The sequence below is a fragment of the Colobus angolensis genome, unplaced genomic scaffold (assembly GCF_000951035.1).
Source record: "Colobus angolensis palliatus isolate OR3802 unplaced genomic scaffold, Cang.pa_1.0 Scaffold2, whole genome shotgun sequence".
Taxonomy (NCBI): Eukaryota; Metazoa; Chordata; class Mammalia; order Primates; family Cercopithecidae; genus Colobus; species Colobus angolensis.
This window is the reverse complement of record NW_012115154.1, coordinates 25,095,275-25,107,075: the sequence shown is the minus strand read 5'-3', so window position 1 is coordinate 25,107,075 and position 11,801 is coordinate 25,095,275. Positions and strand designations below refer to the sequence as shown.

General features: G+C 48.3%; 1 protein-coding gene across 1 annotated transcript in view; it reads right to left on the bottom strand.

The window, feature by feature from the left end:
• Positions 1-886: 886 nt before the first annotated feature.
• NOM1 (nucleolar protein with MIF4G domain 1) overlaps positions 887-11,801 on the bottom strand; it is a 27,341-nt gene continuing 16,426 nt past the window's right edge. The window contains exons 5-12 of the mRNA XM_011941599.1: positions 10,898-11,221; positions 8,814-8,924; positions 7,898-8,065; positions 7,048-7,169; positions 4,597-4,729; positions 3,905-4,036; positions 1,528-1,637; positions 887-1,203 (exon numbers count right to left, since the gene is read on the bottom strand). Coding sequence (XP_011796989.1) covers positions 1,029-1,203; positions 1,528-1,637; positions 3,905-4,036; positions 4,597-4,729; positions 7,048-7,169; positions 7,898-8,065; positions 8,814-8,924; positions 10,898-11,221 — 1,275 coding nt within the window. The 3' untranslated portion in view covers positions 887-1,028. The remainder of the gene's footprint in view (positions 1,204-1,527; positions 1,638-3,904; positions 4,037-4,596; positions 4,730-7,047; positions 7,170-7,897; positions 8,066-8,813; positions 8,925-10,897; positions 11,222-11,801) is intronic.

Here is an 11,801-nt window from a genome sequence, read left to right as displayed (position 1 = left end):
TGGCCCACATCAAACCCCAACTTATAAAATGCCTAGGTTTCAGCTGGGCACAGTGGCTCACGCCTGTAATCCCAGCACTTTGGGAGGCCGAGGCGGGTGGATCACCTGAGGTCAAGAATTCAAGACCAGCCTGGCTAACATGGTGAAACCTCGTCTCTACTAAAATACAAAAACTAGCCAGGCGTGGTGGCACACGCCTGTAGCCCCACCTATTAGGGAGGCTGAGGCAGGAGAATCGCTTGAACCTGGGAGACAGAGGGTGCAGTGAGTCAAGATTACACCACACTGCACTCCAGCCTGGGTGACAGAGCAAGACTCCGTCTCAAAAGAAGAATCACATTTAACTGATGGTTTTTGAACTTTTAACCAATTATTTTAAAAAGCTAAAAACCTCATCAATTTCTTCATAACTGCACCCTCTAGTGGCCTATTTTATCTATTAATTTTTTTTTGACAGTCTCACTGTCCAGCCTGGGTTGGAGTACAGTGGTATAATCTTGGCTCACTGCAGTCTCTACCTCCAGGATTCAAGCAATTCTTGTGCCTCAGCCACCTCAGAAACTGTATCACCAGCATGTGCCATCATGCCTGGCTAATTTTTGTATTTCTAGTAGAGACAGGGTTTTGCCCAGGCTGGTTTCAAATACCTGGCCTCAAGTGATCCACCCGCCTTGGCCTCGCAAAGTGCTGGGATTACAGGCGTGAGCCGTCACGCTCGGCCATACCTATTAAACAATTTTAAGACAATCACACACACCAGCCTCACTGCTTAGAGAACCCTGTCCAGTATGCCTGAACCCCCTTTTCCCTCCCTCCTTCTCCTCTCACCCCCAAGATATAGTTATTTGAAAACGGCTTGAAATACAAACAATAAAACCTTAGATCAAAAAATTATCTCAAAATATAATACAATAATAGACAATGATATAGCTCTACCAAACGTTCACACGCAGGCAACAGAATAAAGCTTTGGGTTTACAAAGGACATTTTACAGTCAAAGGGCCACCTGCCTTCCTTCTTTCCCTGACTACATTCTCAGGGAAGCTTTTCCTTGCAGACACTTTGTCACAAGGTCAGCTCTCTCTCGCAGCACGTTGGCTTCGTCGGCGCTTCTGTGGGCCTGTGCGTTCTTTAGCAGGAAGTGGCTGATGAAAAGCTTCAAACCCTCACGTAACATCCCCAGCTTTGGATTGTCAGATACTCTGGGAAGGAATCGTATAAACACATGTCAGGGCTGAGCCTCTCCTAGATCTCAATCCTGGGTATCTCGAATAGTGAGACACAACCAGTTTCTTTTAAAAACAGAATTCTCAATTAAGAACTTCTTAACATATTTTATTATTACTAATCATTGTTAGTTTGCTGGTAGACAAATTTCTATTCCCCAGATCTAATGCATACTAGCTTAAAAATAAAACTGAAAAGATTAAGCTACACACGTAGTACACCCTTGCGTTTCTAAATGAACACAAGTGAAAACAATCTATTTCTCTTCCACGTCTCATCAGAAAGGGTGGGGCACACACCTTGTGAAAATCAAACTGAGGTCTTCAGTTTCTGTTTCCGTTAACAGGATACTTAATACTTTTCGTAAAAAGTGGACTCTGGGTTTGTCCAGTTCACTGAATTCAACTACCTAATGGTCAGGACACAGAGAAAAATAGTTACCCTGATTCAGCCAACTTTGTCAATGATTTGTAGACATACTTAATTAGAGTAAAAACGAATCTCCCCCACTCCCCCACTCTACCCATGATTTAAGAAGCTATTTCTAGAGCTAAGAAATGAACACCTGTTGGCAAGGATGTGGGCCTTGGGAATCCCTATACACTGCTGGCAGAGGTGTGGCTGGCCACAATCACCGCTGAGAACAACTGAGCAGTGTAAGTGCAATTCCCGGGACATACACCTTATGAATCAGAAATTCAGTATCTAGACCTGAACCATAAATTACCTCCATTCCCAAAGCACCCATCCCCTAATTAAAACTATACATATATAAAATTTACTTCTAGAAGACTAATCCATATATATCTCTCTCCTAGAAAACTATCAAAAAATCAGAAGTAACTTAAACACGGATCAGTAGAATGAATAAGTATGTAAACTGAGGCATACGTATACAGTAGGATGCTACCCAGAACAGACTCACGGGCGCCAGCATGGACCCACTTCCATCTTAGCTGAATGTCAGCGAGCTCGAGGAGGGGACTAAATGCATGGTGACGGGAAGGATACCCACAGGGAGGTCTGCAGCCAAACACCATCACAGGCGCTTGCAGACCCGGGACACAGCGAGACCACAAAGCATGGCCGGAACACAGAGATACTGGGAATGAGAGCAGCCTGGGGGGGCGGAGCGGGGCCTGGGGCATCTCTAAAGCTCTACGCCAAAGGATGCACTCCTGCCACGCCTCTCCCGCACGGTAGTATCCATGATGAGCACGATGCCTGAGTGAGCAAAAGGCAAGGCAGGGGAGTGGAGGGGGAGCGACGCCTCCGCCGTGATCTAAGTTATTCCAGTTGTCAGGATTTGGCGTAAGGCTCGGCGCCCTCGTTTTCAGTACAGTGGCCAAACTTAGACACTTGGACACAGGAAGTTGGACACAGCAAGGGACGTCGTGTGCACTGGAGCGGGCATGCTGATGAACTGCACAGGACACGCAGAAACACACGGGAAGCTGCGGCTGCAGCTGTCTTGTGGGTCCAGGCCACTGCAGTCAACGCCCCTCAACTTTCTCTGCTTTTCACTTCCCATTGCCCCCCAGGTGCTCCAAATTTTTTAGGCCATTCAGAGTCTGTTGGTCTTACCATCCAAGCCTTACTGGCCCACATCAAACCCCAACTTATAAAATGCCTAGGTTTCAGCTGGGCACAGTGGCTCACGCCTGTAATATTAGCACCTTGGGAGGCTGAGGAAGGCAGATCATAAGGTCAGGAGTTCCAGACCAGCCTGGCCAACACAGTGAAATCCTGTCTCTACTAAAAATACAAAAATTAGCTGGGTGTGGTGGCGGGCGCCTGTAGTCCCAGCTACTTGGGAGGCTGAGGCAGGAGAATCGCTTGAATCCGGGAGGCGGAGGTTGCAGTGAGCTGAGATCGTACCACTGCACTCCAGCCTGGGCGACAGAGCAACACTCCATCTTGGGGAAAAAGAAAAAAAGATGTCTGTGTTTCATGGTTCACTGCAAAGTCCCAAAACACAGCAGGGCAGGAGAAAGCCTACAGTTTTAAAACAACTTACATAGAAGTGAGCAAACTCACCTCACCTCTAAGGACACCAGGCCCTACTTCGTCCACTCTCCTCCTCACTAACAGTGACTAGTTCAGGATTTTTTTTTTTGAGACGGAGTCTTGCTCTGTTGCCCGGGCTGGAGTGCAGTGGCCGGATCTCAGCTCACTGCAAGCTCTGCCTCCCGGGTTTACGCCATTCTCCTGCCTCAGCCTCCCGAGTAGCTGGGACTACAGGCGCCCGCCACCTTGCCCGGCTAGTTATTTTTTTTTTGTATTTTTAGTAGAGACGGGGTTTCACCGTGTTAGCCAGGATGGTCTCGATCTCCTGACTCCGTGATCCGCCTGTCTTGGCCTCCCAAAGTGCTGGGATTACCGGCTTGAGCCACCGTGCCCGGCCTAGTTCAGGATTTAATAATTAGGACCAACAAATTAACCTCAAACCCCAAAACAGATCCACTCAGATTAGCAAAAGAACTGCAGCGGTGCCTTCATTTACCAGGTTAATTTGTAGCGCCTGTTAGTCTGGCCATTTTCTATGCTGGCTAGGAAAACGCAGGCACTTTTCAGATGAATCAGAATCGAAGAAAACACGCTGGTACAATAGGACCTGATATAAACAATTACACTCCCATTTCCATTGCTTTCAGTATTTTCACATGTTACACGAACCTTTAAGATGGAAAGGGAAAGAGATTTTGTCTTCAACAAGTGGGCCACCAGATGAACCAAATTAGAGAAATTCGTAGCTGGCAAGTTTTCCAAGTCCCGAAATTTGTCCCATATGCCGAACTGGAAAGTCATCTAGTATCATAGTTAAAAGGAGAAAAAAAGGTAAATGGCCACAAATTATTATAATACATCACCAAGAACAGAACCTAAAGGTATTTTCTTATTATCTTATTTTTAATATTCTAAACATCAAGACTTTTAGTGGCGGCCTTACTGTCCTTTCCTATGGAGCATAGTCCCAAACAGTTTCACAAGAATCTCTTTCTGGTGCAGTTTTCCCCCCAAATCAGCTGATACCAACAGAACATTCTAAGGAAAAGGCCACAGCAAGTGACATCAGAAGAGACTGATGCACTGTAAACCGGTGAGGTGCTCCTGCTGGCCTGGCCACACACTGCCTGCGACTGTGGCAGGAGCAGGCGACATGAGGACATGGTGGACCTTTGACATTCCCCTCTAGCCCTCCCACTTCCGCACCCAGTGAACGTGGCCTGGCAGCCAGTGTGGACCACGTGACTAAGATATCAGGGGCCTCCTGACTTGGGGAACTCCTTTGCAGGTGGGTTGAACCAGGCAGCATGTGTAGAAAAAACAGTAGAGCAGATGTAACTGGTGCCTCCGCACTGAGCTACCTGAAATCTCCTTTCATATTCACAGAATTTGCTAGCCAGGAAAGCATAGAAGGGATTGTAAGTTTTCTCTTGAAGGCAGCAATCCATGAGAACGTGAATGATTTCTCTCTCCTGCTGATCCTTAAGTCCAAGCCTAGAAAACAGAGAACAGCAATGACTGGAACATCGCTCGACTTCCGAGGTTTAATGGCTGATACCTTTCAGGGGAAATCCTTCCCGCCTGGAAAGGTCTGGTGAGAGGCGAGCCAGGTAAAGGAGGTGGAGGCAGCGGCAGACACCAGCTAGGGGCCCAGCCCCGTCACAACCTCTCTGGTCTTCAGCTTATCCTACAATGTGACAAAACATCAGAGGAGACAAGACCATGAAGGTCCCCCGCCAGCTGCAAAAGTCGACAGCTGTGCCCGGCTGACAATAAACGGCCTCAGTTGTGCGTGCCCTCAGAGCTGGCTCCTGCTATGGCAATGACTTCACATTTTCTTTCTTTCTTTTTTTTTCTTTTTTGAGACAGTCTTGCTCTGTCACCCAGGCTGGAGTGCAAGTGGTGTGACCTCAGCTCACGACAACCTCCACCTCTCAGGTTCAAGCGATTCTTGTGCCTCAGCCTCCCGAGTAGCTAAGATTACAGGTGCCACCACCACCCTCAGCTAATTTTTGTATTTTTAGTAGAGATGGGGTTTCGCCATGTTGGCCAGGCTGCTCTTGAACTCCTGACCTCAGGTGATCCATCCACCTTGGCCTCCCAAAGTACTGGGATTACAGACATGAGCCAGGGTGCCTGCCTGTTTGTAAAACTTGAGTCAGAGCTCACACACAGTGACACCTATCCTTCGTAGTGCAGAATCCTGTGAGTGTGGATAAGCCCATATAGACATGACACCACCGGCACTGCCGAAACAGAACTCGCCATCGCCCGCGAGAACCTGGGGCCGTGAGCCCCCCATGCCGTGGACCACCCTTGCCGTGGGCCACCACTAATCTGCCGCGAGAACCTGGGGCCGCGAGCCACCCTTGCCGTGGGCCACCCTTGCCGTGGGCCACTGCTAATCTGCTTCTGTCCCTCTAGCTCTGCCTCTGCCTCTGTCACACAGAGTCCAGGCAGGGTGGCGTCCTGCACTGGCAGAATACACTCGAGAGTCACTGTGCTGTTGGGGCCTTGGGAGTTTGCCCCTCGTGATGCTAAGTAGTAAGTATCCCTTAGACGGCGTCTCATGGTTTATCCTTTCCCCAACTGAGGGGCATGTGGGCTGCTTCCAGTTTCTGGTGAGATCCGAATATGGCTGAGGCTGCTGCCCCTGCACAAAGGCAGACACTCTGTACCTTAGGAGAGAAGCACCAACTCCACTGCAAACGGCATAGCCCCACGGACAGCACTCACGTGAAGGCGGTGCAGGCAGCCCAAAGAACCAACTGAGTTTTGGCTGCATTTATTATCAATTCATGTTGATTAAAAGCTCAGATTCATAACTCATGATTTTGATGAATAACAGTGGCAAAAACTATTGTTTAATAAACGTAGTTTGAAAGGCCAAAAATTTCAAAACATGAAGTCCACCAGACGAAAAATAAAAGAAGTCCTTCTGAGTACAAAGGATAAGCTAGACCTGCTGACTAGAGAAGAAGAGCTCTCCTCAAAAGAGCCCTTTTAGAGACAAAGGGTAACTAGGGAGACGGGATGTATCAGCAAAACAGCAAGGCCACAGAGAGGCAAAGGAAGCTCAGGACTTCCACTTCAACTAGGCACCCCAGTTTAGAAAATAAAACCCTAATTATCAGAATCCTAAAACGAACCATGTTCTTCCTATATTTCATCCTAGTTTGAAGCAAATAAAAGAATATGTATTAATATTACATTGTTTAGAAGTATCTCATAAAACTACACAGGTACATTTAAATTTTTTTTTAATGAGATGGGATCTCAGTATGTTGCCCAGGCTGGTCTTGAACTCCTGGGCTAAAGTGATCCTCCTGTCTCAGCCTTCTAAGTAGCTGGGATTACAGGATCTTTAAAATCTTATTACAACTAATTATAGAAACTATACCAGGAAGTTTTAAATGAAGAATCAGAATAGCTTTATTATGAAGATTTATATATTTTTAAGCAATTCATGACAACCAACAGCCACTGACAAGGTTATCTGATACTTTCAGTCAAAACTCCTCAATCTCCAGCCTGAGCAACATGGCAAGACGCTGTCTCAAAAAAACCCCAAAACCCCCAATGTTTATATATCATAAAATGTTCTAATGAGGAACTACTAGAGGCAAATTAATAGGAACAAGATGACTAACCCAGGGATGCAGGAATCCAACAGCGTGAGCAGACGGTTACAAGAATAGCCCTGTCCTCCCTAAGCAGCATCAGACTCAGTCACCCAAAACTCAAAAAGCAAATCAACTTACTTATTTTACAGCATCTCATTAATAGGTCAAAATGTGTACACAAATGCTTACTTCAGAAGCTTTTCGAAAGCATCCAAAAAATCTTCACTTGTCATTATTGTGCAGAATATGTTTCTCCGGATGTCCGTGTTCATCCTCTGCTTCCGGGCGAGTTCTAGGATCTTTGAGCTGACCTGGAAGCATGATGAATGGACAAGTGATACACATGTCTCCATGGAAACTGCTTCCTGAGAGATACCATACTGTACTTCAGTGTCACTGATTCCAACTGTGAGGTCTACGTGGGCAGATGAGCGTCAGCACCAAGTTCACTCTCGGGCAACGCCCCTCTGAGCAAGGGGGAGACACAATGAAGCCACAGCCGCTGGGGGAGAAAACACTCACGGGGGAGGCTTCTCAGTCGCGGTTCAACCTCAGGGCAAGCGACGATGAATAAAGCAGAGAGCAGTCACTGGCAGAGCCTGGGGAACCGTGACCACCACGAGTGACACAGAATCTGGGACAGGGAAGGACACGAGGGGATAACAAGGGAAGTCTGGGTGAAACATGGACTTGAATTTCCACAATGTGAAATCCATGGCCTGTGGCCTAGAACGCACAGCCCGGGGGGGCAGCACGAGGGGTCTCAGCAACGGGCTCCTGCCCCGTGAGCGTTCGGGTCCTCATGCCCCATGTCATTCAACTTTCAGATCTCTTAAAGTTCAGTAAAAAGATACAACAGAAACAGAATAATTATATCACAATGTAATATTAACAGCAATTTCTACAAGGCCTCCAAATAAACCTTGTACATTTCAGTGACCATTCAAGAACAGTGAGAGAGCTGCTCCAGGTAAAGCTGTGACCACCCAACACACAGGGGGTGCCACTGCCTGGCAGCCTTGAGCATGGGCGTCCCTACCGTCCCCGCAAGCTGCTTCGGCAGGTGTGTACGGTGACTGTTGTCGATCATCGGGGCCCCACTCCAGGCAGACCCCACAATCCACCAGCGACCTGTCTGCTCCGCATTCAAGATGCTGTCCCAGGAGATGCGAAGCTGAGTCTCAGAACCTGAGCCGGCGCTGCGGACCTGATTAAGAGAGAAGAGCTAATGAAACGCTTTTAATTGGTTCATATTCTGTACTTCCATCCCTGGTGGCTTTGTTTTTGACCATGACATTTCTGGTGCATGAATACTGGAATACTGGATGATTCACTGGCAATTGGGATGATTAACCTGTTTGGAAAAATGCCAAAACTAGCAGTAAACGCGGTGTTTTCTGTTTGAGAGTCCAGCACCCCAAACGCGTTGTTTGGAAAGCTGCCCCAACAGGGGAAAGCGACAGAGCTGCCTCAGGCTCAGTGGCAGGGGAGCACACGCCTGGAAGAGCCTGGGTCAAGGACGATTTGGACTTGAGATGACAGGGGCTGAAAGACTCACTCCGGCAGGGAGTTGCTCGGTCTCCATCCTGGCTGCATGTCAGAGATGGTCCAAGGACCTACATCATCCGATTTCCTTGGTCCAGGTGGGGACCCCGCCTTCTCTTAAAGCATCGGATGATCCAACGATGCAGCCCAAGTTCAGCACCCGGGGCGAGGCAAAGAGGACGCTCGCCCAACATGGGCTTCCCCACGCATGGACACTCTGCACAAGCGCGCCCAGACCACTGGGAGAGCCCCCGAGGAAAATCGAGCAGCCTTCACTCTGCCTCTGAGCACGCTCTCACTCACCAGACACCGCCCTGACTCGCAGGGCTGACTATTTCTTGATTTTCACGACAGGCTCATGCTGACATGGAAGCTCTGAGCAAAGCAGAACCGAAAGTTCCTTGACTTACCAAAGCTCTCTGCAGTTTCCTCAGCTTCTCCACAGGCTCGGGGTCATAGCCTGGAATTTTGCGCATGTCATTGTTCTTCAGGGCCAACATCGTCTCTAGCATAAACCGAATCTTCAAGAAAAATGAAAAAATGGAAAGTCCATCATTTCAAACAGTCTAAACAGCCCATTCAAGTTGGCAAGAAATCTACCACACCTGATGCACATGGCCGCCACTGCCACGATACAGTCAGGACGGCCGTTAGGTAGAGACGGTCTAAACTAGTCTCAGCCGCTTACTCAGGGCTAAATAATACCTCAAAACAGAAATGTGTCCTCCAGCATCAAGTGGGAACCCAAACTCCCCAGAGATCTCACTTTCCCTTCTGCTCACCACACACCTCGCCCTTCCGCACCATCCACACCTCCTCGGCCGCCCCGGCCCCTGCTGTGCTCCTGCTCCCACCCTGGCCTCCAGCGACCCGCTCTGGACATCTTCTCTCCTACCACTGGCCTTGTAAGTTTTTAAACTTTAAAACTGGAAGTAATGTCATACTTACAGAAAAGTTGCAAGAACAGCACAAAGAACTCCCACATACCCTCTGAGATGTCCCCAAATGTCAACTTCTTATTGATACAGAATTCATATACCATAAAACTCACTCATGTAAGGTATATAATTAGGTGGCTTTTAGTACATTCTGTGCAACTATCACTACAATCAATTTAGAACTTTCTCATCACCCAAGCCCATCAACAATCATTCCCCGTTTCCCCAACTCCCCAGCCAGCACCCTAGCTCTAGGTGGCCACTAATGTACTTTCTGTCTCTTCTTCATTTTAAACCACCATTTAATCCGCTGCTCCCATTCCCTTCTCCAGCCCCCTCCTCTTCAGACTGGCTTCTCCGGTGACCAGGATAAGCCAGTAAGGACCCCACTGTCACAGTTCAGCCCACAACACAAATCCCTTCCTCCTCCTGCTGGCCCTCAGCATCCCACACGGGTGTGAATTTTTCCTGGGGACACTAGGGGACCCGGCTCCTGGGACCATCCTCATTTCCTTCTCACCTGCCAGCTCTCCCTCCTCCCTGCAGCTAAACGTCAGTGCTCCTTAACCTGAAGGTCCTCTTCACAGCCTGCCCCCTGCCAGGCAAGTCCACCCACGTCCATGGCTCCCAGGACCCCTCTACAAGAGCAGCCCCGAATCCCTTCAGCCCACTTTGTTCACAGCTAACCCAGTCTCTCCGAAACGGAGGTGCCTGTCCTTCTAAATCCTCACCTCCTTCTGCATGGTCCCCTGTGCCCGACAGGTGACCCTGAGCCCTCCTTCCCTTTACCCCAATCCACATGAGGTCTAGTCATTTCTGACGCCCATGTCCACACCTGCTGCCACGATCCCGACATTTGTCACCACTTACTCCCCAGCTCCTGCAAAACTCCTGACTCCAACCACCTCGCACCTCTTTCTATCTTAGAGTCAAAGTGACCATCAGAAGGAAAACTCCAACCTGTCAATCAGCTGCTGGGACCTTCCGAGGCCCCCAGGATAAACCCTCAATTCCCTGCAGTAATTAACAAGGGTCCAGAGTCCTGGACTCTGCCTTTTTCTCTTGTGACGGCCCCTCCAGGTTCTCACACTAACCCTTTTCGGGTTCTTCCCCAAAGGGTTTCTCAGGAACACACGGTTCCACCCATCTCATCATCTGAACAGCATACAAGGTGAGAGCTGTGATCAGTTCCTGTCTTACAGAGGGGAAAACTGAGGCTAAGAAGACCCAGGTTATGCTGCTGTCAAGTGGCAGAGCCCAAAGTACAACCCAGGCTTACCCTAGAGCCCCAGGTCCTGTGGCCTCCTTGGTAAATATGTTCTGCATAAATGAATGTTACATAAATCAATTTTTGAATTCACAAAATATTTTCTGAGTTCTTAGTAAAGGAATAAGGTCCATTCACATATTAAAGCCAGAAAACGGGACGAGACAGAAGAAACAGAAATCACTAGGAAAGGAAGAGTGTAGTATTTACCCCAGATACTGACTTCTAGGTTCTGGCCAGTTTGTGGGCTTTAGGGACTTAGGAAGCAGATCAAGTGTCGCACGCGTACCCTGGTCTGGTCCTGAAACTCGCTGCCTGCCCTGCTGGCTCTGGTCTGGGCTTCAGTGATCAGTTCCTTAAGTGATAAAGCATCATCTTTTCTCAACGAAAAACCTACGTTTTTCAGCATTAACAAGATCAGTTCAATATCTTTTTCTGTGAAAGTTCCAATCAGTTTTTTCAAAATGTCGAAGATGAGGAGAGACTGAACCACGTGGAAGTTGTATAAATGGGCGAGGATGGTGAACAGGTTGTCACACTCTTTCCCTTCGCTTCCATGTTTATAGACGGCATCGAACTTCCTCACCACTGCCTCCAGAAAGTGGGCACCGACCTGAAAGAACCGAACAGAAAAAAAATGATTATGTTATTCCTAGAAACCTTCCTTTCTCCTTCAACACACAGAACTGGCACTTTCTAAATGAACAAAGTGTCCACAAGGCAGGGCATTCCAACAAGGCATCCCTCAGCAACCCAGAGCAGCCAGCCAGAGCGCCCAGCCTGGACGCAAGGGCACCTTCCTCTTGTTAAAACCAACAACAAACGGGCATTGTTTGGCCAGCAGCTGTTCTGACTCCTTGGGAAAAATAAAACTGTTAAAAATGATGTTAAAAATACATCTACATCTCTAAAAATGTTCCACTACTGGCCGGGTGCGGTGGCTCACGCCTGTAATCCCAGCAATTTGGGAGGCGGAGGTGGGCGGATTACGAGGTCAGAGATATCGAGACCATTCTAGCTAACACGGTGAAATTCCGTCTCTACTAAAAATACAAAAAGAAAATTAGCCAGCCGGGGTGGTGCACGCCTGTAACCCCAGTACTTTGGAAGCTGAGGCGGGTGGATCACGAGGTCAGGAGATTGAGACCATCCTGGCTAACAGAGTGAAACCCTGTCTCTACTAAAAATGAAAA